This window comes from Grus americana, chromosome 3 (genome assembly GCF_028858705.1).
Source record: "Grus americana isolate bGruAme1 chromosome 3, bGruAme1.mat, whole genome shotgun sequence".
Taxonomy (NCBI): domain Eukaryota; kingdom Metazoa; phylum Chordata; class Aves; order Gruiformes; family Gruidae; genus Grus; species Grus americana.
The window spans coordinates 16,189,169-16,215,291 of record NC_072854.1 but is presented as its reverse complement, the minus strand read 5'-3'; the positions used below and the strand labels follow the sequence as shown (position 1 = coordinate 16,215,291).

Below are 26,123 nucleotides of genomic sequence, written 5' to 3'. Positions count from 1 at the left end.
GACAGCTGAATTGCACCCTAGATTACCTATTGCTCTCCTTTGAGCACAAAGTGAGCCAAAGGCGATGGGCTCAGATGTACTGTTGAGATTGCAAATGTCTAAAGCTAGGTGAGATGAATCCCACTCACAAACTTTGAAAAGTAATGCATTTGCATGGGCTGAACAACCACTTTTAATATGAGAATGGAGAATAAAATGTCCAAATCTCTCATCTGTGCTTACAGCAGTGTTGGAAAACATTTTGGTGAAGTAGTATTGCTTTGACTTTATATTCTTTTCTGAACTTTCAAGTACAGATAAGAGACCAGTTCACACTGGGAGGTTTATTTGTTGAATCCCATCTTGTTTCTGTATGTTCCAGGAAGAAGATCGTGGTTCTCTCAGATGTATTTGTTATTTGGTCTAATTCACTGAATCATTTCTGTTGCACTCTCTCAGTCTGCTCTTTGCTCATGAACAAATCATTTTGCACACTGAAAATTTCATGTTGTTTCCATCAGACGCAGAAGCATATCTAATTTTTCTGAATTAGGATGACAAGAAAAAAAAAAAAAGGTGAACACAGACTGTGCTTTTAAATTACAATAATAGTTTACAGTTAATAACTCACTTTCCATCTTAAGATGTATGTATTTCCTAAACATTGGTTTATCTTGCAATTAGATCATGTGAATATTATACTGTGTAACCGACTGCCAACAGCTTCAATGGTCTGCCATAAATTCCACTCACTGCCCTTTTTCCTCTAATCTGGGTGTCCACACAGCCAAATGGCTGCTTTTGCTCAAATGGACATTTGGACATATGGCTCCCACTGTTGCATACAGCCTGCTCAAAAATGCATGTACAAGTTAACCACAAAGTCTGGGCATCTTGGTTTTTAAAACTTAAATTATACAGTTCACATCCAGATACCTAAACCATGAAATCCAGTTGACCTAACTGCAGACATCTAATGTGCTACATCTTAAATACCAAATCGAACCAGTCATCCTAAAAAAAGATCTGATATTTCCTATACAGTCAGTGGTGAGCTGTCTTCAAAGGAAGATCCTGTCTGCCTGGATTTCTGGAGGACTGATTCACTAGGCATGTAAAATGCAGGCACAGATAAGGTATCTAAATTAGGCTGGCTGACTCTCATCATAGGCACCTCTTCTCCTTTAAGAATCAATGTTCCCACAGAAGTTAATGGCAATTGGGTGCATTTATAGGAATTAGCTTAAGACTTCAACCCACGTCCTGGGCAAGATTTGTAGTGGAACTGGAAGAAGGATCCATCAGGGCCATTTTTAGGGCTACACTCAGTTTTCAGACATTGTTATCTAGTGCCCTCTGAGGTGCCTGAGGATGTCTGAGACCTATGCATGGGCTGTAGGTGTGACAGAGACCCAAGACCTAGGTCCTTCTAGACTGAGCCAAGAGGAGAACCCTTAGTCATCTCAAGGAACAGCAGATGCCCTTATGCAAGAAACTGCACTAAGCTCCTAGTTTTAACTGCAGAATTTGAGAAGCTATGGACAAGCTATTTCTAGGTTGAAGTGTGTAGTGGCTTTATTAGCTGAAAAAATATAGAAGGGCTTTTTTCTTTTGCTCTTGATCAAGTTCTATTCACAATATTTTCACTCTGTGCCCCCACTTCCTCAGACCCATAGTGTTCCTTATTTTAATAAATAAATGTAGGAAACTATTTTTACTTTTATCATAAAACACCAGCGAAAGCAGTTTCTTTCATTTGCCAGCCTTACTGGCAAATTTGTGATTTCTTCACTTGTCACTAATGTCTGTTAACTAGGTATCTTCTATAGGTATATTGATGAATAGTTAGAAATAGGGTCATCTCTTGGTTACGCCAGAAGCCTGGGGGTCTGGGATCTAGTTCTTCTCATTACTTGCTTATATGATCATGACTACTTTCCTTTGTGATCATGGGTGAACCACTTCTATCTATATTTCAGTTATTACTGGCAGTAGATCAATGTGAGAGGAGAATGGCACTGAGAACCACAAACTGAAAAGGTAAGTCCATGCTGTGGTGGGCCATGCAGATGTCCCAGCTTGTAACATAGCCAGGCTGGTGTCAGCCCATGCAGCCGGCTGAGTTGCTCCGTACCCATCCTTGCAAGGATGGGGATCTGTGGGGAGAGCCATCGCCAACCTGTCTGCACCCAATGTTTCCCTTACTTTCCTTGTATAGATAAAGCCTGGGTTTCTGAGACTGCTAACCCAGGGCCATTCCCTAGACATGTTGCAGCCAGCCATGTCTTAGTGATCAGGTACCAATAACTGACATTTATGCTCATTTACTGCAGCCAGTCTGGGCTGCAACGTGCCGAGCTCTTTCCACTACTGAAATAAGAGCTGGGGTAGCTCAGCGCATTACAGGATTAGGCTCAGTTGCCTACACCAGAGCCATTTTTCCCACCTTCCCAGCCCTCTCCAGCTCTGTAGGTATCAGCTATTATCTTTTAATAGCTTTAATAGCACTATTGTTGTTGTTCTTTAGCTAGGTAAGAAAATTTGTAATCCAAGCTGTCTGAAAATTGCCTGATAAAATGTTCGGAGAAAATTGCCACCCACATACCGTATTCCTCTGCAATGTATGGGACCATTTCCAGCGCTTGTACAAGATGTGAGAACATGTGTATTTACAAATGCAGATACTTACGTTTAAACATAAATATACTAATGCAGATAGGAAAATTGGATGGGGAAGTGTTTATATGTGATTTTAAAAAGCTATCAGGGTAGACATGCTAGTCATCCAGCTCATAAACATGAGCCTTGCACCTTTATTTTCCTTGTATCTCTTAGTACTTATATAAAGTTACAGAAAGCGGTAAAGCTATTTGCTTGCACAGAAAGGAATCAGAGTCACAGAAGCCAAAGTCTTGAGACCTAAGTATGTGAAACTGAACATTTAACCTCATATTTTGGCAGTCTGGTAAAAGCAGTCTGATCTCCTAATTAGAATAGGAATTGTCGATGGCAGACCACTCGGAATTGAATCATTGCTCTATCTGTCTAGATAAGGATTTTAGATACCTACCTTTAAATACATGTATTTGAAAACACTGGATACCACGTTTCTGTCTAATACAATGGTGCAACTCTATACAGTTCAGTGTTGTTACTATGCAAATGGATGTGACTTCACATGTTGTTCTAGTACTGGTATGGGTGATAATAGATACCCAGGATTTTAATGCTAGAAATATATACATAGCTCTGGCTAATAGGACTGACTTATAGCATTATTTCAGATAAAAATAGTTATTAATGCAGAATTACAGACTTTCAAAAGAAAACATTAACTCCCCAAAAAACACACTTCAGAAAGCATAGCTTTTTTACCTCTTACTAACCGGAAACCACTAAAACCAGTCTCTAATAAATAACCCCAAGAATTTTACCCTGTCTCTGTACAGTCCAAGGCATCAACTGAGATGAAGAAAATGTCATTCACTTAATTCTTCAGGTGGGGAAAAAGAAGACTATGAAAAATGTATTTTTTATTGTCAAATATTTCTCCAAAACAATGGCTACAATTCCCCTGTATGGAAGGAGGGGTGTACTGAGTTCCAGTCCTGCACTTCATCCCTGCCTGGTCACTTAAATTATAACTAAATTGTCAATGGGCAGCAACAATCCATTCTGCATTCATTTCAGTTACTCAGTGTATTACCACTTGGTTACCAGAAATAGACATCCAAAATTTCAGTGCATGGGGAATTTTCTCCTTCATTACAAATCTGTAGATCTTAGCAGTAGTGTTCCCTACCAGACCATATGAAATCTTGCACCTTATAGGGCAATAGCATCCTTTCCCCGCCCCTCCCCCCCCCCCCCCCCCAAACTACTGATTTATGACTAGGGTTTCTGTTTCTCTTCACTCTTTTTTCTCAGTACTCTTCTTTCCAAGATATCAGGAAATGAATGCCTTACTCTACTTGCAAACATCTCATAAATAGGTTCATTCCATAGATGCTTTATGAATTTGAGATCATCTAATAAATATTTTGGGCAAATCCATTTGTATTTTAGCTCCTTGACTTTCAGCAATGGTTTAGCCTGAATGCGGTTTACTGCTTCTAATATAAAGAATTTGGAATTGCAGCTTTATAAAAGATCACTTAAGCTACCAGTAGGGTTTCTGTCCTCTTATGGGATTACCTAATATATCTAAACAAGAGGCCACTTCTGCTGCCAGCACAGAGGAACCCAAGGACATCTGAGGTATTTACATGAGGTTGGCTAAGATACAGGGCCATCAGGAGATCTGTGCCTTGCTGGCACCTGGAAATCAAGCAGGATACAACAGAGTATCTAAAATGGCTCCAGGTGCCTATGTGTGGGCAAGCGAATCACGTCCTTCTGCCCAAAACTCAATACAAGTGAGGGATGGTCAGTCAAGAGTTGGCAGAGCTTCACCAAACTTAACTTCCCAGTGTGACATCTGAGTTAGAAAGGAAGGCCACTGTGCTTTGGTATAGACGTAAATCAATAGAGAATCTATCCATTCATCCTGCAAGCAGAGAAACAGGATATGAATATTACTTTCCCAGTCTACTTTGGGATCATGAGGCCTCTATGCCATCTTCTCAAGGCAGTGTGAGAAGGCACTGCCTAGCCCCAAATTAATTTCATTTTGTAAAGGTGGCCTGACTCTTCTACCTATGGCCTGAGCACTTTTTCCGTTCTGCCATCCAATTGACATCTGCATGAATGATGATGGAAGAAAGCAACTCTTTGTGTTGGTCTAAGTTTGCACAGGAGCTGAATGAATAAGCCATTGACCACGCAAACATCCCAGGAAAAGGGATGAGAAGTGCTCGTGAATGGATATTTCATTTCAGTCAGCATACTCTAGGTAACATTTGCTTTATATTTTTTTAAGAGATTTTGCTTCTAACATCTGCTTATGGCAGTTGTTAGAAGTTTTATTTGTTCAGTGAGTTTTCTGATGATAACACTCGTAGCTGTTCTTCACGGTCAGCTGTGTCTTACGTGGTTCTCTGGCTTCTGTGCTTTGGGACATAAATATTCCCCCACAGTGCCTGGCCAATTGCACAGAAAAGTCCCACAGTGCCTCTGACAAAGACACTGACAAAGGTGGTGGGATTCAGTCTGAGACAGAACATCCTGAATTCAGATGTCTACCTGTGTCTTGGATCTGGCAGGGTCATTGTATGATCCCAGAGCAGGTTTATCTTTCCAAGTTGCAACACAGCCAAATTGAGAATACTTCCTAAGGCAGGTGCTTCCAGCTTTTTTATGCCACAGGGAGATCAGGCACCAGACAGAAAAATAACTCACTGAATTTCTTACTCTGTCAAGCTAGCCATGAATTAACCATCTGCTCCTGCATGCACACACACACAGAGGTTAACCTATGATTAAAATTTCCCTTTTCATAATTTTCATGAATTACTCATTTTTATGCACTGGCATTCGTCAGTGGATGGTTGGTGAACCTCGCAAAATCAGGCCTTGGTGTTCTCGAGAAATCATCGATGGACGGTCTTTCAATCCCTGCGAACTCTGCCCTGAGAGGCGTCCCAGCTCAGGGGAGATCCTGGGTTGCACAGCCCGCTGTGGTCCTGGAGAGCTCAAAGGTTCTTACTCTTGGATCGCTATTTATAGGATCTCGAGATGATTGGCTTTGGTCAGGATTCTCCGTTCTGGCCACAGTTCATGCTGAGCCATTCTGGTGGACAATTCAGTCAGCAGATGGCCCAGGTGTGGCCAGGAGGTACCTGGCCACCCCGGCTCCAGGCTCCTGCAGTTGTGACCAAGATAACAGCAGAATGGGAGTTTTTCCCAAAACGTCATGGCTCCTCCTGATGTACTTACTATTCAGGCAGCAGATGGGCCAGAGTGCCTGACGATGCCCCAGTCACTACCCTTGTATCCAAGAGAGCAGCACCATGGGGCTTATCCTGAGATCTCGGAGTGGCCCGGGGGGCTGCACCACCACCCAACAGTGAATGCTGTGATATAAATGTAGGGGAACAGTTATCTACAGAAAGGGTTTTCTTTATTTATCTTCCATTTACAAGCTGTTTAACTCTTCCTATTTACTCTCTCATTGTAGTTACAATGTCTGTCTGGAGGTTACGGATGCCCCCTCCCTGGAAGTGTTCAAGGCCAGGTTGGATGGGGCTTTGGGCAACCTGGTCTGGTGGAGGGTGTCCCTGCCCATGGCAGGGGGGTTGGAACTAGATGATCTTTGAGGTCCCTTCTAACCCAAACCATTCTATGACTCTATGATTCTGTGATTTAACTTTAATTAAACAAGACAGAGCCTAGAGAATTTATACCAGTTACATGTAGTTATGAATAATTCAACAGCTTTTGTGTAGCACCTTTACTGAAATTTTGAATTAAAGTTCTTATACAGCCCAAAGGAGTGTTAAGATTGGAGAATAAGATTTTTACAAAGGCATTTGTGTGTAAGAGAAAATGGCAATATGACAATATGCCTGGGAACCCAAAAAGTCTAGTAAAAAAAAAAAAATCCATAATGTAACTGACTCCCAGGAGGTAAAGCACAGGTATTACAGCTGAGGCAGCTTGCTAAGATTTTCAGAGCCAGGCGGGAGAACAAACAAAACAGCTTTTCATTTTAATGGAAATACCTATTTCAAACACTTTTGGTTTTCAGCCAGCCTACAATACCACAGTGACTGATGCCCTGTAAAGACAGAAGCACAAAACACAGCTGTAAGAGATGCCTGAATGAAACAGGTCAAGCAGTTTGGGTGAGCATCTCAAAGGTTTCATCAAACTTTATTGTCCATAACGTGGCTGTGAATCTGAATTGATTGTTTACTTGCCATTTTGGCTAGAATCAAAGTTTTTAGAGCACTGAAGAGATGAGATACTTTCATTAAGGGACTGGTTTAAAGACTTGAGATAATTTTAATTTTTTCCGCTCATTCTTGCTTGGAATCTCATCTCTTTATCATGAACATAGCCAGATGCTTTGGACACACGTAACCAACAGTTCTCTTGGGCTAAGGTTTTCTTTTAATTATTAGCAGTTTCCTCCTCATGTAGGATTGATAGAAATTTGCTTTCTACCTGCCCCTAAAGAGAAGCAAAAGGACACAGCATAGACATGAATTCATGTTAAGTCATTGGCTTTTGGATACTACTTAACCATAAACTTACTAAAACTAGCTGGTTTTTCTATACAGTAATTTCAACATCCAGGCTCCAAGTGGTACTTAGAAACACACAGTTCATCATGCATTGGCTACGAGGTTTAGAAGGTAGTTTACGTCCTTGAAAGCTTATTTGTTTTCTTCAGGCATGTCATTTCTGCTGCTAAATGATATTACTCCTGTTTAAAAGCCTACCTGCAGAATAAATTTATTTTAGCCTCAACATGATGATTGTGTCTAGGCTGCCAGGGTGCACTTTGCCAGAGGAACGTGGAAGTCTGCTACACAGCTAGCAGTGTTTCTGCTACCATGGATCCTGTAAAGGGCTAGCTGGCCTTCTCTCACTTTATGATTACAGACCAGTATAAAGACCTTCTGCTGCCAAAACACAGACATTTGGTGGTGGTGTTGGTTTGTTTGTTTGGTGGCCTCCAGAGACTGTAGAGCTGGGGCCGGCACATAAGGCAAAATGAATGGGTGCTTTTTACCAGCATGGTGAGGCTGCAGACAGCTCCTCGCTCTTCTTGTTCCTTCCATCCTCTGCCCCCATCATGAGCTTGAACAAGTGTCTTTGGAGACTTTACTATCACTTGCAATGCTTGGTCCTCAAGCCAGTGCATGCAAATTCGGCACCTTCATGCAAAATGGAGTAGGATGCAGGGAGAGCGAGCCTGAGTGCAGAACTGGTACATCCACCGCTATGTGGCTCCACCCGGAATGAGAGCTAGGAAAGTACCAAAAGGAGATGCTCCCATGAGCGAGCCAGAAAAACTCAACGTATTTAACCCACGTGCTCCTTTCAGTAGCTGTTACTGTGCTTGACTCTGACCAAGTTATGTGGTGGGGATGGTGAGCTGGCAGATGCTCTATCCAAGTACTGAGTTTGAGATCAATGAAGCAGCACTTAGGAACAAATCCCAATTAATGTCAAAAACTAAGGTGTCGTCATTAGTTTTTCTTTACTACAGATGGATTTAATAACTGGCCATCGAGGAGCATTTTCCAGGATTAAAACTTGGTACTACCAATGACACTGCTGCTCCCCTTCTGCAATTTTATCAGTATAAAAGAACATTTGCTGTATGAGAAGGTCAAGTCATCCTGGGAATAAGCAACTTTATATGGGAGTATCTCTGCTCAAATGTGGAACAGAGGTAGTATATCAATGTGGCTGAAAATTTCCTAACCAGGGGGGAAGGGGTAGTGGTAAAAATATGTAGTGTAGTCCATCTGGGTAATTGGATTCTTCTTCAGCACATCCTCTCAGCTTTAAATCAGTGTAAGTTTATTTCACAAGGGGAAGCAGGTTGAGGGGGCCAAAACCAAAGACCATGAAATAGGAAAGGGAAATATTTTCACTTCTCAGTTCCCGCTTTGGCAGGATGTTGAGTCCCTGCAGAGGGATAGATGGATGTGTTAGCAGTAGCAGGACATTCACAGCTATTGCTCCAGGAACAATTGCAAAGGACAGTCAACATTTCGCCTCTTACTTACAGCATACCGCACAGTCCAAGGCAAGATAAAAGAAATATAATAAAATTTTATGATCTGATAAAGAAATTAAATGAATGAGAGAGGCACTGGCCATGGCAGCAATGTTTTATTTAGCAAAGATTAATGATTTTTTTTTCTTTCTTTCTAAAAGAGCTTTAGCATTCAGTGCCTCACCTAACAGTAACTTTCTGATGGTCCTCAGCACTGGGCACTCAATGTCCTTTTTCTAGCGAGGAGTTGGTATATGAAACCCTGTGGTGTGCTTGGGGATTTTATAATACTGTAGAAATGCTGAGACTATAACATCTGAATTTTCAGAGAGGATTTAGGAAATAAAGCTACATTATTATGCTAATGCCTGTACGCCACCAGATTTCCTTCCAAAATACTGCTAAGATTAGAACATATAACCTGAGAAAAATAAATAAAGCAATTACTAAATAAATAGATTTATATTCTTAGGGGAGAAAAACTTTTCAAGCTTAATCTGGAAAAATAAATCTCTTCTATTCTAACTGACTTTTATTTTCTGTTTTTCTACACCAGAGACCACACACACAATAGGAAATGCACTGCTAATTCCAGATAGAACAAATTTGTTCACCTAATGATAAAAAGTGTACATATTTTGGGAAAGATAAAACATACACTTCATGTTTTTCGCTTAATCAATAAGGTTATTTATAGACCCCCCAACAAAGAAACTATTTTGTTCAACTGAAACATCCCACAGCTGACAGTAAATATCAAGCCTTACACTTTTAAAAAGAAAAAACCTTTCCAAATGCAACAAAAGAAAAATCCTTTCCTCGTGCCCACTGTTTGTGGGAAGACAGATGAGAGAGAAGTGGGAGCAGTGTTTATTTTGGTGATTTTTCCTTCTGCAGGCAGCCGTGATGACTTTTTCCAGGAGCCTCCAGGAAGGGTTGGGGAGAAAGGAAGCACTCAGGTGAGTGATGGATGGGGAAGGTGATGGTGAGTTCAGCAGCGAGCCTGTTTGGAACTCTAGGTGCTGTCAAAGGACCTGCACAACATTGGGCTGAGCCTCCTTTCTCGCTCCATCCTTCCCTTCTTACTTGCAAGAGGAAAACAGTGGTTTCTGTTTCCTTCCGGGGCAGAGCCTGGCTTGTTCCATGAGTGTGCGGAGCAGATGTGGCAATCTGAGACGCAGAATCCCTGTGCCACAGACTATACGGCCCGATGCTAATCTGTCCCCACCGTAGTGACACAAGACATCCCTTTTAAATGGGGAACAGGGGTAAAACAGGAGTCCTTGAGGAGCTGGACCCTGCAGAACTGGATCACAAGCCCAGTGACGGGTGTGAGGCAGGCTGTGTCCTCAGGGGTGCTGTGCTGTCCCAGGGGCAAGTTCAGATGAGTATGTTCACATTCATCCTCATGATCTGGAACTTCTAATGACTCCACAAGTCTAAAATGTGTAGTGTCAGTGCTCGGCTTAGGGATACTTATTCATCCACATTTGTTTGACTATAAAGAGCCACTGGAATCATCCATACATCTCCCCTTTGCTTTACTACTTGCAGACACACACTCACATGGGTTTTGTTTACAAGCTGAAGTAATGGTTGTTATTCATGCAAAAAATATTACAGGTAACCATGTGGATAAAAAGTACTAGCGTATAAATGTCCTGTCCCTGCTCTTGACTGCTATTCATTCTTGGCTGCTTCTTGCTCATTGCTGGAATAATTTCCCAATTACATAAAAAAAAAAAAAAACAACAAACCACCACGATTCAATAATACCTGTGTGCATAATTATAATACTGATAGATAATAAGTAGAGATATTGAGTATATTTGAAGAAAACCAGGATCAGCTTGCAAGCAATTTGTGAGCAGAACAAGAGCAAAACGACTGCAATAATTTCCTGTATTTAAATTGAGAGAAGTCTTTGTAATGAGTTTATAGTAAACAGACGACGGAATGTCACTTTCTTAGTTATTTGAAATATGCAGCAAGTAGAGGTGAATTGCTGTCAGGACCTATTTGTGTTTATACTCTGCACTTACAGTCTGCAGAATGTTTACCTGCTTTTTGAAATGCTCATTTGGAAGCTTTGGCATCCTTTGAAAAACAGTTTACTATCATCAGCGAGTAACTCGATACAGAATTCTTGTGCAATACAGCAGGATTGTTATTAACTTAAGTAAGGACTCAGTTAAAGAACAAAAATTTCCACTATGTGTGTGCAACAATTACATATTGTATAAGTTTGTCAAAAATCACCCATTTGATGGTATGTTAGATTTTAGTCAAAAATGCCAACTTCTTCACAGTCAAATTTGGAAAAGAAAAGATCTGAGGAATTAACAACAGTATTCAAATTGCTAATAGTCAAAGTGTAGATTGAGGAATGAATACAGTCAGAGTTTTAAATTCAGTCCAAGCCTGATACACATTATTAAACTGATATGCAGGGGTGGTGGACCATTCTGCTATGGTGCTGCAGAAGAAATAAGTTTCCAAGAGATCACCGAATCACAGAATGGTAGGGGTTGGAAGGGACCTCTAGAAATCACCTAGTCCAACCCCCTGCTAAAGCAGGATCACCTAGACCTGGTTGCACAGGATCGTGTCCCAGGTGGGTTTTGAGTATCTCCAGAGAAGGAGACTCCACAACCTCTCTGGGCAGCCTGTTCCAGTGCTCGGTCACCCTCAGAGTGAAGAACTTTTTCCTCATTTTCAGATGGAACTTCCCGTGTTCCAGTTTGTGCCCATTGCCCCTTGTCCTGTCACTGGGCACCACTGAGAAGAGTCTGGTCCCTTCCTCTAGACACCCACCCTTTAGATATTTATAAGCGTTGAGGAGATTCCCTCTCAGTCTTCTCTTCTCCAGGCTAAACAGACCCAGCTCCCTCAGCCTTTTCCTCATATGAGAGATGCTCAAGTCCCCTCGTCATCCTTGTAGCCCTCCGCTGGACTCCCTCCAGTAGTTCCTTGTCAGTCTTGAACTGGGGAGCCCAGAAATGGACACAAGATTCCAGATGTGGCCTGACCAGGGCAGAGCAGAGGTGGAGGATAACCGCCCTCGATCTGCTGGCCACGCTCTTCTCAGTGCACCCCAGGACACCATTGGCCTTCTTGGCCACAAGGGCACACTGCTGGTCATGGAGAGCTTGTTGTCCATCAGTCAGGACTCCCAGGTCCTTCTCTGCAGTGTGGCTTCCCAGCAGGTCAGCCCCTCGCCTTTACTGGTGCCTGGGGTTATTCCTCCCTGGGTGCAGGACCCTACATTTGCCCTTGTTGAATGTCATTTGCGTCCTCTCCACCCAATTCTCCAGTCTGTCCAGATCTTGCTGAATGGCAGCACAGCCTTCGTGTGTGAGACACTCAGAAACTCAGATGTTCCCATAAAAAATAAATTAACGTACAAGGTGTTTTAACATACAGAGTGTTTTAACATATAGAGTTGTGCCATGTGTGAGGCATCTCAATTTTTGCACTGGGCTTACAATTGTATCATTTACATACTTTAAATAATAGATACTAATATTGCAGTGCTGAAATTAGAAACTGGTTGTGGTTGGATCAGAAAAAGTTCTCCTTCTAAGATCCTAATTGTATTTTTCATTACATGCATATACTGGCACAAAATAAATTGTTTTCATTGGTGTTTTACAGACTTTTGACTGCTTTGGAGATCTGAGTCCATGCATGGTGGATGGATCAGCTTTGTTACTGTTTGATTAATGTAAAGAGCATTTTCATGACACCTGTGGGCTTCCCAAAGGTTTTATTAAGGACATTCTTTCCTTTTGAAAAATGTACATGTGGAGAGCAACTGAAGAGTGTTCAGGCTTAATAACACGAGAGGGGCTACAGAGAAAACAAAGACAATAGCTAGCAAAAATCTGTGCAGAGGATGTTGACTTTTTCTCTTGCCCTTGGGCTGTATGTACAGAAAGTATCCTTTTCTCTCACAAATCCCATCTGTCATTTCTAATTTCTAGGAAAGGGTCTGGCAAAGAAACGTGAAGAATCTTGTGAGTGTTAGAATTCCTGGTGTTGTAAACTCGAAATAGAACCAACAATTTTTTTGACAGAAGAGATTGATGTCAGATAAATGTAGTTCAGTTAAATTGAAAGTTGCCAAAATTTGCCATAAAAACACTTAATTGAGATATATCCTTATGTTGAAAGAAACTGTTTTCATAGTGTCAAAATATATTTATTTCTGTAGCTAAAATATTTAATTGTGGTTTGTCATTTCAATTCTTTTTAGTTTGGCCTCGTATTGCACTAACAGCATTGTATAAATAAAGTTCTATAAAAGTATTTATAACACAATATTAGAATGTTATATTTAGTATACAGTGTATGAACTTTTTCACAATGTAAAATTTCAGTGTTGCTAAACTAAAGATTTGGATGTCCTATATTTAGATTTGTTTGACATGCTGTTTCAAGGAAAATTTTAAAATATGGGTTACTATTTTCTTCCTCCTGTATCTCAATGAAATGTCAGAATATCGGAAATTCTTAGAAAATATGCTGTATTCTGTACATATCTAGTTAAAATTAATTAATATTAATCAATCCTGTCAAGGAAAAAGTAGACTTCAAGCAGAGTGAAGAACAAATAGTAAATGGTCGATTAGTAAATGGTTTGTCACAAGCTCTGCAACAGAAATCTCAAGCAGACCATGAAGCTGGGGAGCAGTTCCCCAGCTATGTGGCATGTTCATTTATTTCTTCATGCATACACAATATGCAACAATTTATTGCAAACTGTATAAAACATATTATCTGATTTTGCCTTCAGTATGCTACTAGTTTAAGACCAATATGAGGGAAGAATCTAGCCATGTATTCATTATTAATAGATTATTTAGAATATTTGTGGTGCTAATGTTACTGTAACCAGCTCTGTTCTCAAATAAGCCAAAAGTAAACCCCCTATGATGACTGCTTTTAAAACTTCATCCATAAGCTACAAAGCCCATTTCCAAATATAGGTAATTGATTCCCTTACCATTTGGATGCATAAGAACTGATAATTATGTATTCTGGTCACATTTATGGAGATGTTTGCAAAGAGTGCCTGACTCCAAATTTATGGTAGTATCCATGCTTGCTGCAAACTAAAGGAAATCTGGAGAAATTGATTAGAGATTTGAGCTATTTTTTATAAACTAGCTATTTTTCATAAGACTAGCTAAATACTAGACTTTTTAGCATGATTGGGCAAGATTTCAGATTTGAAGAGCAGGAAGCACTGTGGTTTCAACCCTGATCTTTAGTGTAATCGCAAATTTTCTGTAGGGATTGAAGTTTTTATGATCATTTGTGGCACACATCCCAGTGATTTGTGACAAAATGTCACGCTGGATATCCCAACCAGGTGGGTGGTTAGTCTTTCAGCTGTGTGCTCTGTCACTGCCCAGTCTCACTAACTGTGCACAGAAGCTTAAATAGAAGATTAGAGAGGACTGACGAGTTAAAACTGGGGCTAGAGGACGTGGGAGATGTTTTCCATTAAGAGAAGTTTTAACATCATTGCTGGCATCGGCAGGGACTCTTTTCTCAAGGTTACCCAAGAGAAGTCCCTGTAACTACAGAAGATCGTTGAACTGTGCCCATTGCCCAGGGAGCCCCTGCCTGTCCTGAGACTAACCTGTGTTAATTGCAGCAGTGATTCGCAGTGAAGCTTAGCAAAAGCAATGAAGTCCTCGTTACTCATTGGGACAGAGCAATTGAAAATGCCACAGAATGGTAATAAAGAAAGATCTCAGCAGCAGTGTTTCCCATTCATCACTGAACTTCCTTTCATCTTCTTAGCCTTTATTTTTTTTTTTTTTTAATTGCTGAATGGGATATCTTGGATTCTGTAATCTTATCTTTGAGGACACTACTAGTATGTACAATGAACCTGTGTTGTATGTATCACGTTGTTCGAATGGGCTTATGACTCTACCCTGAGCAAAGTGAATTAGTATGCAAAATGTCAATACAATGTTAAATTAAACAGCACATAGTAATGAAAGGCGTTCAATTTAGTAAAGTGAAGTGAAATCTTAACTGAGCAGAACCGATTATTGTATAAAACAGAATGGATAAAAGGCTTGACTCACCCATTGTCTAGACAAATCGCTTAGAAACATGTGGGTTGGCTTTAGAGCCACTCAGATAATGTAAAAGCTTATTTGTAATCTGTTTGCCAAATTAAAAATGTTTTTTTGATTTGACTCATTTGTAAGCTATTAAGAAATATGATGTGTTGCCAGACAGCTTAAGAAAAGTAGCAAGAAGGTAAACAACTTGCCCAATGGCAGACACCAGATCCAGAGTAGGGCCAGGAAATTATTTCTGACACATCATTTGTCCTCCAGAAAATGTAGTTTTGGTTGATTTAAAACTCTTTGCAAATTCCGCTTGAATTCAGCAAATATTTTTGCTAAGCAAAGCTAAAGAAAACAGGAAAAAATGGAGATGCTGAAATCAGTTTTTCAAGGTAAGGTCACACAGAAGTTTGGACTTCTTTTTCAAAGGCAGGAAGAGTAAGAACATGACCCCCAACACTTCTCAAAGCAGTGATTAGGACAGCATGGGAAAGGGAAACCAAGTTTGATTTTCCTCTTTGCCTGATCTATAGTGCAAAGGTTTGCTGATAAAAAATGACTTTCATCACCCCAAATTTGCATGCTTTAATGCTTCCACTCAATGCCAGCTGTGCAAGCAGGATGCTGTCCAGGGAACACCATGTCCTCCAGTCCCTACCTGCCTTCCTGGCCACAGGCAGGACTGCGACTGTCACCTCTCCGCAGGAGATGGAGGGACTAAGCCCGAAGAGCCCACAGGCTGCGGGAGACAGGAGTCAGCGAGGTGCTCTGGGCCATCATGCCACAACCCTCAGTCCTACAGGATCTGATGAAGTCAAATGTCCACAGGACTCCTCCGTGGGTACAGCACTAATTTCATATTTGTGAAGATATGAACTCTGCCTCTGCTACTGCCTACACACCTGCCTCTCCTTTGTCCTGTACCACTCATTGAAAGAAGGAAAATTGTAACTATACTTACAAGAACCTGTGAGAATTGCAGGCTCTGCTGAAGCCTGTATTTTCCTCAGTGTTGCAATGTTTGCTAGGATCAATGAAAGTGTTTTATTTTTTATTACTGTTTCAGCACACTGATGGAATGTTTTCTGTGGGTTTTATTCCAATTGCTTTTCTTTACAGTTTTTTCACACTAGAAAATATTTCATATTTTTTCCTCTTCTTTGAGCACACATCTAGGAGTGCTTTTGGCCATGTTTATTGTGAATTATTTGATTATATTCCTTATTTTGATTTCCCACAATAAAAATATTAGTTCATACAAAAATCTCTTCAAGCATGAAATGGTACACACTAAATTGCTACACATGCTCTCCTTTCAAAGAATTAGGAACAATAGCTTGCACAGAGTATTATTAATCACTATTCCAACTCCAAGCACAGTAGAGGTCTGCAGTGTTGGATTTTTTTTTTTAAAGAAAACATATTAAAACACATTAAAAATCTCTCCCCAAGCAGGCTTAGAAACTGACTTCATGTCTTGGCTGCTGAAACTTAGCAAACAGTCTGCCCGTTGCCACCTCCCTCTCTGCTGGCATGGTCTTGGTCTTTCCTTCGAGTCAATTATTGGTAATGATATGATTTGGTAGCGATGGGAACGTTCAGCTTTGGGAAGGCCAGCCCAGTCACTTCACCAGTGCCACCACCAAGAGCCCTCTTGCACTCGCCCTGGCACCGTTTACATGTCTTTGCCGGGACTCCCTTACTTGAACTGGCCAGGCTGCTCCAGGGATTCTGCCAGGCAGCAGCACCAGTGCGACAGGGGTCCTGCAAGAAATTATATACAGCAAATCATGATAAAAGTAACCAGGGGGTTTGCTGAGCCAGACACCGAGAAGCTGGGAAATGCCAGACCTGAGGTCACCCGTGCAAACTGCCTTCGACCACTTTGTATGTATTCGTTGTGACACAATTCCTAATTACATGCACACATGCAATTTTTTGGACCGCTGCCATACTCAATGCCAGCAAAATCTTAGCTGTGCAATTCTTAATTTTTAAGTCATCATCTCTGCAACTGTAAGAAGTCTTGTCACTTGGGTTTTCTCTTTTCTATGTATATGCAACAAAATTCAAAGGGAGAAATAACAACTGAAAGCTTTTGATGACAGTGTTTAAGAGCAGGAAGCAGACTTCAGTCCTTCCTGAAAACACAGTGACTCTGAAAACAAGACAAGATCCTTAAAACTTTTACAGCATCTCCACATCCCATCCTATTCATGACTCACTTATATGGTTAATTTGAACCCAGCTGTTAGCTCCTTGCAGTGGAGGCTGCATCTTATTTATTTAAAGCCATTTACATTAAATCAGAGATTTGTCTGGTCCCCTGAGTGGTCACTTAAGGCAGGTTTAATTGTATGGGAAAATAGACTCACTAATGTCAAATGGAAAGCAAGGCCAATTAAAATTTACAGCAAGCTATTACCAGTCTCTTAATAAGGAATTAATTAAGAGATCTGCTAAAATAAATTGACTGAGCATGTATAAATTTTTGAACTTGAAAAAAGAACCAAAGCAACTAAGAGAGGGGAAAATAAATGAGGAAAGGTCTTGTTTGATCTGAAATAATAGTCATGGGGAAATACATAAATATGCTGAAGACAGAGACACATAAAACCAGATTCACAAGGTGAAATTATCTGGTACGGTCCAGATATCTGTCTTAGTTCAGACATTTCATAACCTCTTGCTTCTGACATAACACTCTGAAGGAAGTCTAATATACTGAGAAAACATCATACAAAACATGCAGATGTATTGAAAAATGTAGATTTTTTTTTTACTCACTTTGCATTTGATGGATCCTTCTTTTCCCATATCAAGAGATTTGAAAGACTCACCCATTGCCAGAAATAGAGCTGTGGGTGATGGACAGACAAGTTTCATGCTGAGGCTCAGACTCCCTCCCTTATCTCATGACTACATACACAAGATCATCAGTGCTGAGCTCATGAGCTGCTACCATGTGGATCTGCAAGGTTTCCTGTTGACAGTGAATGCCTGCAACACACCTCTCCCTCACACACCCCTGTTCTACAGTCCACGAGAGCAAGTCACGCACTGTTGCCCTTCAGATGCACCAGGGAAGTGCATGAGGTTGACACCGGTGCTATTGGAGTGGCTCCACACCCATGCTGTGAAACACAGCGCCCATGGGAATGCAATCCCATCTTTTCTTGCAGAGTGCCAAAACAGACAGCTTTATTGCTGAGCAAGTTGTAAGGATAAAAGAAGATATGATTTTAAAACGGTATTGAAAGATTGAGCTACGAACAATAAAACAGCAGCTTGCAGTAGCTGGATTAATTTGGCAAAGAGAGTGTGCTGGATCTTTCAGTGCAGTTGTGAGGTTGTTTTACTAACTGCTAGAAGCCACCTTAATCTGGAAACCCTGAAGAATTCTTAAAGTCTTTCCTGCTCCTCTTACTAAAGCTGGTTGTGGTAAGGTAATCAGAGTAGCTGCTCTGGATGACCTGCTCTTTCTGAAGGTCAAGACACCATCATTCATTGCTTCTCTTTCTTCCAGATGATCTGCCTCTCATGTCTTGTCATTGGCACAAAGTAATTATATGGTGTTTCCTCCACACAGAACTTTGTCCTATCAGCTGCCGAAGCAGAACTCGTTCAGCTGGCTGCAAGCTTTATCCCTAGAATAACCTGAGGAAAGGAGGAGGAATACGATGTTTCCATTCTCCATCCTCCTTTGGGTCTCTGATTGACTTTTCTATAGCACATTTTCATGATATCTTCTTGTCTTGAGTGGCTCTGCATAGTCTGCATCTATCTGAAAATAAGTTGCATTTAAAATTAACCATAATGTAGCAGAATGAGATGTGAGGGAGTTATATTGAGTAGGAACCACCATCCCTCCAAACCTGCTGTTAGTTCTGTAGCCTCTGAGGGACAACAAAACAGTGTCCAACATAGAAATCATGGTACCTAAAAAGCAGGTGCCAGTGGCAGCAGGTGACACAGCACACCTTGGTATGGCCTAGACCAGTTCTACATGTGCCCCAGGATTTTTCTGGGGACTGAGGCCAACTGGGAACTGGTCTCCATCTAGTCTAGGAACTCCTTGTAGTCTCCAGTACAGGTTGGCTGCGTCCAAACTGCCTGCTGAGAATGGTCCCTGACGGCCACACGACGGCTGTGAATTGGCCACATCAGCTGGGCAGCGTGGGCTGGATCCGTGTCAGACATCCCCTGTTCCTTGCTTGGACAGTCATAGTCAGGGCCCTGAACTTTCCTGAGCTTGCATGTGCAGACACAGCACCAAACACTTTGCAGAGCCCAGGAGGGGAGAAGAGGCCAAAGGCACCGCCGTGCTCCCAGGCACTGCAAGCAGGGCTGTGCTCAGTGCATGGGGCTGACTACACCACAGCCTGCCTGCAGAGCGGCTGCCTGACTCCTGCCTCTGCATTAAACACCACATGCAGTCTGACCTTATCTCCCCAGGGTTGGCTCCTAACCCATTCATGCCCCTTCATGCATCGCTACTCCCACAGCTCCATGGGGAGCAGCTGGGTATGTCGGCCAGGAGGGCAGAGGTGCTGGCTGGGCTCAGGAGTGCAGTATGAGCCAAACTACACCTCAGTAGGAACAATGTCTCTTCCCAGACTGGCCCAAAGCCCAGTGGTGAAGGTCCTGTCCCAAGAAGTGGCAAACATGGGAGCCAAACCTGGAGCTCCAGCATCTTCTGAGTGCTGCTGTCGCTGCAGGTCCCCAGGCACTGGGCTGTGGGTGCTCTCTGCCACCTGCATCCCTTGTGTGGGGCCTGGTGGCACTGAGAAGCCATATTCAAGCTCAATCTATCTCTTGTGGACCAAATCCCAGGGGGGTCCAAGCCCCCCTGGGAGATCCTGTGCATCCCTGCTGGGGCTGGGGCTGCCCTTGATGGGTGGGTGCCCTGCAACCCAGGAGTCCTTCCCTTGGGAAGTGCTTCAGCCTCCTCCTCCTCCCTGAAGGAGCTGGTCTGAACCACAGCCAAAGCTTAACACATCTGTCAGCTCAGATCCACGTGTTGTTCTCTGAGCCAAAGCACTGACAGAGAAAGAAACCCCCTCCCTGTTTCTTACTTGGTCTGTAGGAATTCGATTGCCCGCACACATTGCTTCCAGCAGACACAGAGCATGGCTTGACCTGTTTGCCCGGTCCAGATAAATCAACAGAATTTTAATTTAGAAGCCCTAATAAGTGCAGCAAACTAGTCATAAATGAGTTACAGGGCAACAATTATCTATTGAAATTTTTAGATTAGAGAAGCCCTCTTTTCATGGATGAAAAATGAATTAAATTAGTGAAATAAATTATTTGCTGCAAATTATTCATTCCTCTCCTGTTTGCTGCTCTGCAATATGTCTGATAAAAAACATTCATCAAGTAAGCCTATCTCACTCTTTTCAGCTACAAAAACAAGGTTTTAATTCATTACGATTTTTCCTGACCCTTCTTTGGATCATTTACATTTGTCAAAGTGGATTTAAAATGCTACCAGATCTCTAACATTTGACAGGCACACTGAAAGGTGTAAAGAACTCTGAAAAGGTGCAAGACGAGGGAGAATAAAGCACAAGGATTTTAGCAGCCTCACTAAGTAAAGTCTTTATAAGGACTGATCTGGCATTTCAAAAATAGTTTCTTCCCAACCTTTCGAGAATGTGCTGAGATTTATCATTTGAGAGGAGCTGATTTCACCTTTCAAGCTGAACAATGTACGTACTAATCCTGTGTGCCTATTTTGTAGGTGTTTGTTCTCTAAAATTACAGGGGGGGAGCAGAGCCTTTCTGGAAACGAAGGTGGTGCTTTCTGTGTCGGTCATGCTGGACCGTACATTGATTTCTTATCGTTACCTGAAAAAAAGCCAAAAGGTCACTGGAATGAATCATTGATCAAAGAGAGTAGGTGGCTGAGATGGTTAAATCTGAGGACTTAAACCTAAAGAACCTGTTTTCCTACGCTGATATAGCCTGACATTTTACACCTAACTTTCTCAGATCTCGGTTTTGTTTTGCAAGAACTGGTAGTCAGTAATTCCGTCTGCATTTTGCCCTGTGCAAGCATGTCACTGCTATTGGCATCTTAAAATTTATTGTGCTATAATCAAGCTAAACCATTCATGTTAGTGGGCAAGGAAGTCCCAGGTGGGTAAATGTTTATTGCTGAACCCACAAAACCTAGGGGTTTTCCAGACCTCCAAAGTATTTCTCTTGTTCTGAGAAGCTTGCAAGTCTCAGTAAACTTATATGTGCCTGGAAAAAAAAATCAAGGGACATCTTGTATTACACCCACACTATGCAGTGCCCTCAGGAACACACAAAGGTGACACTGGCCTCCAGAGATTAACAGTGTGACTCAGGTGTAGACTTATAGATATTACTCTTTTCCTGGGACTATCACTTGAATAGGGTGACCGTTCCCTGCATTTTTTAATCCTTGCCCTCTGTACTGTTCTGCAGCAAGGATATGAGTGACACAACCCAGGCATTTGAAGATGATTATGGAGCTAGGGTTCATGCACGGCTTATTCCTTCCTGTGAGGCTGAGTGACTGGGTGTTCCACTGACTGGGTGACTGTAACAGAGCAGCAAGAGCTCATTTCCCTTCGCTTCGGCTTTTGCATTATGCATTTGTGCATGGATGTATGTCACAGACAGAGACAAAGGATTGCGTTCCTCTGTTTCTCAGGTTTCTTAACAAATCTTCCTCTATTATGAATTCACCTCTTCCCTCTCATATTTTAACTGTCCTCAAACATGCAAGAGCTCCTGGCCAAGGAAGGTCATTGCAAGGCCTGGGAAGGGGCTGGATCAGTGATTTTTAACTTGTGGCTTGTGCACCCCCAAGCGTGGTGAACTACCTCCAAGGGCTATTCATAAAGGACATGAGGCGATGTGCATACTCCATGTCAAGATGAGGTCTGGTGCACAACCTCTTGCTCATCCCCCATTAGTTTCCGGCAAGGCAGTGGAAACGGAGCACAGTGCGCTCACCAGGGTCTCCCTCGCTGGGTGACACAGACACAAGGACAGCGGGCACATCACAGCTCTCACTTCTCTCCCAGGATGGACATAAGCCTAGAGAAGCAAACTATCAGTCAGATTTGTCCCTTTCTGTTCCTCTCCAATTAGAAGCTTTTCAGAAGCCAGTAAACTGGAAAAGATCAAAACCTACTGGTGTAGAAGATTCTGCTGTGGCCAGAAACCGTTAACTAATTAACCGTGGGTTTTGCTGGATCAGAGCCCTCAGAACCCACTAAAATGAACTGTATAGTCAGATTTAAGAATTTAAGAGCATGGTGATAGGCCTCCCTGCATGTAATGGTCCAGAGAACAAACGTCCATCAATTCCTGGAATTTGGAGAAAGCAAAGTAAAAAGGAAATGCTTGTTATTCTACTCCTACTTGTTAAGTGCTAGATAAAGTACAAAGCACTATTGCTGGTAAGTAGCATTCACTGAAAAATCATCACAGATGTTGCAAATTACTCAAACACTCATGAGGGTCGGTTGACCACATATCAAGAAAACACGATAAAAACTGAGGACACAGAGCTTTGGGAAACATGCACAGAGCGCAGGGCAAGTTTTGCTCCACGGCTGCAATGAAAACTTTATGGTATCTGCTTGGCTCTCAATGACACCAGTACAAATCTACAGTAACTCAATGTTCTGACAGAGAATTACTCTAGACTTGCTCCAGTCCCGCTGAGAGCAAGATTTATGTTGTGTATTTATTCCAAAACACAGTATTTTTTTCTCCGTCTTCCGCCATCAGAAGAAATGGATTGAGTGTCTTTTTGCAGCTCTGAATGACTTTATACAGGATTATCTTTGGTATTTGATTTAAAAAAAAGTTTCTAAAAATCGTTAAAGTGCGTGGCAGTATAGAAACGCATTATTTTACAGCTAGGCAGGCGTATAAATAGCTGAGCTGTGTTTTGTAGCTGGTGCTTTGCTGGGTTTCGCCAGAAGAGGGTAGAGTTTGGAAAGGACTCCTCGCAGCCTGGGCTCCCTATTGTGTTGGGAAACAGCAAAGGGAAAACAAGCACAAGTTTCTCCTCTGCACGCTTGCACCGACTGACTATGTGCAAGAGTCAGCAGATAAACTCTGGAAGATCTTAAAGTAAAAAGAAAACGGAACGAGAAACAAAATTCCAAAGCAGCTTTCTAGGGAAATCTGTGGAATCGAAGCGAGAAACCGCAACAGTTTTCTGTGGGCTCACCCTGCTGATTGTCTCTCTGAGAACTGTCACTCACTGCACGTTGCATTAATCAGAGCACAGGATTTATTTCTCTGCCGTGACTTCCAACCTGTGAATAAATATCACTCTTAGAGAGAGAATGGGACCTGAAAAGACTCTCGAGCACTGAGCAGAGGGGTGAGTTTTATTAAATGGTTTCTTCTCTTTCAAATCTGCTGGAGCTTTCTAACGTCCTGCTTGCAGGCACAGCAGCCCGATGACTTGTTTTTTCCCTGCAGCTTGTTGCATACCTCACGAGGCTTTCCTGACCGCAGGTTTATTTCTGTAACCTTTCCCACCACGACTCCGGGTCAGTTTGATAACATTCGTAATAGAACTGACACAGTGCTGATTTGCTTTCATGAGAAATTAAAACCACAAAGCTTTGAAACCAAACAACAGGCTAAAAAGCAAGTAAAATCCAATACAATTAAAATGGCAGGTGACTCTAGGTTTCCAGATGTGGACACTGACAGATCAGAAAAAAATGAAGAAACAGAGATTGTAGTCAATGTCGGTGGGGTAAGGCAGGTGTTCTATGGAGATAACCTCAGTCAATACCCAGAAACACGGCTGGCAGAGCTGATCAACTGTTTATCGGGGGGATACGATAGCATATTCTCCCTCTGTGATGACTATGATCCTGGAAAGAGAGAGTTTTACTTTGACAGAGATCCAGATGCTTTCAAATGCATTATTGACGTGTACTACTTTGGGGAAATTCACATGAAGAAAGGAATATGCCCCATATGTTTCAAGAATGAAATGGAATTTTGGAAAGTGGATCTGAAATTTTTGGATGACTGCTGCAAAACTCATCTAAGTGAAAAAAAGGAGGAACTGGAAGAAATAGCCCGAAGGGTGCAACTGATTCTGGACGACTTGGGAGTAGATGCCTCGGAAAGTCGCTGGAAAAGGTGCCAAAAATACATATGGAAATTTCTGGAGAAGCCAGAATCATCTTACCCAGCTCGAGTGATTGCTGTTCTGTCCTTTCTGTTTATTTTGATCTCCTCCGTTGTGATGTGTGTGGGGACCATCCCAGACCTGCAGGTCGTAGACGCGGAGGGGAACCGTATGGAGCACCCAACTCTGGACAGCATAGAGACAGCCTGTATAGGCTGGTTTACCATGGAGTATGTGCTGAGGCTAATCTCCTCTCCCAACAAACTCCACTTTGCCCTGTCTTTCATGAACATTGTCGATGTGCTAGCAATACTTCCTTTCTATGTCAGCCTGACCTTGACCCACTTGGGAGCCAAGCTGATGGAGCTGAGCAATGTCCAGCAGGCTGTCCAGGCGCTGCGCATCATGAGGATCGCGAGGATTTTCAAGCTTGCACGGCACTCCTCGGGGCTCCAGACTCTAACGTATGCCCTGAAACGCAGCTTCAAGGAGCTTGGGCTGCTCCTCATGTACTTAGCTGTTGGAATCTTTGTCTTTTCTGCTCTGGGTTATACCATGGAGCAAAGTCACCCTGAAACTTTATTTAAAAGCATCCCTCAGTCATTTTGGTGGGCAATCATTACCATGACCACAGTTGGGTATGGAGACATATACCCTAAAACAACTCTAGGAAAACTGAATGCTGCCATCAGTTTTCTTTGTGGGGTGATAGCAATTGCCCTTCCCATCCATCCCATCATTAACAACTTTGTCAGATATTATAACAAACAGAGAGTTTTAGAAACAGCTGCCAAGCATGAATTGGAGCTGATGGAGCTAAACTCAGCCGAGGGGAAATCCACAAGCTCCAAAAGTGAACTAGAGGATCTTGCAAGGCAAGGCAAGGAGGGTCCTTTTTATAGCAGCCGGCTAAAAGTCTCCCACAGTGACACCTTTATTCATCTCCTGTCAGAAGAGAAACACTATAGGACCAGGCTTCAGAGCTGCAAATAAACTGTGAGCTGTTGTCAGCGCTAAGCTATAGATTGGGACAACCTGACAATCAACTATTGAAAAGACTCGTGGGATCTGTCAGAGTTGGGAGGGAGCACTGCTTTGCTTTTCCAGCGTGAATATAACTTAACCCCATGGTATCTCCATCAACGGTTGGTAAGACTTTGCTGTTATTACCCAAAATAAAATAGTAGCACTCCATTGAGATCAGACTGCTCATAATGAGTGTGTTCCGACAAAAACCATTTGTAACCATTTTAGAGACTGAAAAGTCCTTCCTGATTGGTAATTGTTCGATGACCTGAATGTGCAGCATTGCCACATCAGAACTGTGTACGTGTGACAATAAAGAGCAGCATCACACAGATTGTGTCTTCCAGGCTGTCTTCAATGCCTTTGCAGCTAGGAGAACTGCTCCTTAAAAAATTAAAACAGACTCTTACTCATATTAGATTCAGGCTTACAGCAAAATGTTAAGAGCAGTTTCAGCCTAGAGATATTGAAAGTATGAACATGTACCTTGTGCAGAATATTAGAGTCAATGAATGGTTTCAGTTTTGTAAAATGTAATTTGGGATCAACATTTTGGATAGGTATCTGTTCCTCTTTCTAGAAAAAATATAATTTTCAGTGGGACATGAAGCTATTTTTTGGGCATAGATGTAGAACAGAATCAATGTCTTTTAAAGAGCAAATAAAAAAATATTTGCTCTAGGTTTTAATTATGACATAATAATTTATATATGCAAGGATCTTTCAGGAAGGATTTATAATCAACTAATTTTTAAAACTGTAAGTTAACTCATAGTATTTTTAATTCACTATTAAAGCAGGAGAAATTTATAGGGAGTTAAATTGAGTTCTAAATAAGAAACTTTAACTGTTTGAAAGTAAGTGAAGAGAAAGTTTCAATAAAATAGTATAATCTCTAATTGATTGTAAAAATATTGTAAAAATTGTAAAAATATCTATCTGAATGAACATATTACTAGTTTTTTTCTTGAAAAGCACATTCCACCCCTACAATAACTGCATGGTTTTGTAAATGTTAGTTTACAGAGGTAGTGGGCACTAATCAGTATCTTATTCATTAATAAGCATATTAATCAACACCAGTGTGTAGCTACTATCCTTTCCAAAAGCAAGTGCCATCTACCTGAGCATTAATTTGGCTCACATAATGACTGCAATATATGGGTCTGGTCTCTACCAGAGAAATCCATTGAAACTAGGCGTTATGCCA

At 41.7% G+C, this 26,123-nt stretch overlaps 1 protein-coding gene across 1 annotated transcript; it reads left to right on the top strand.

The window, feature by feature from the left end:
* Positions 1-22,754: 22,754 nt before the first annotated feature.
* Positions 22,755-25,236, top strand: KCNF1 (potassium voltage-gated channel modifier subfamily F member 1). Its single transcript, XM_054821345.1, has one exon. It carries the CDS (start codon positions 23,417-23,419, stop codon positions 24,878-24,880), a length of 1,464 nt encoding a protein of 487 aa, XP_054677320.1. The 5' UTR covers positions 22,755-23,416; the 3' UTR covers positions 24,881-25,236.
* The last annotated feature ends 887 nt before the right edge of the window (positions 25,237-26,123 follow it).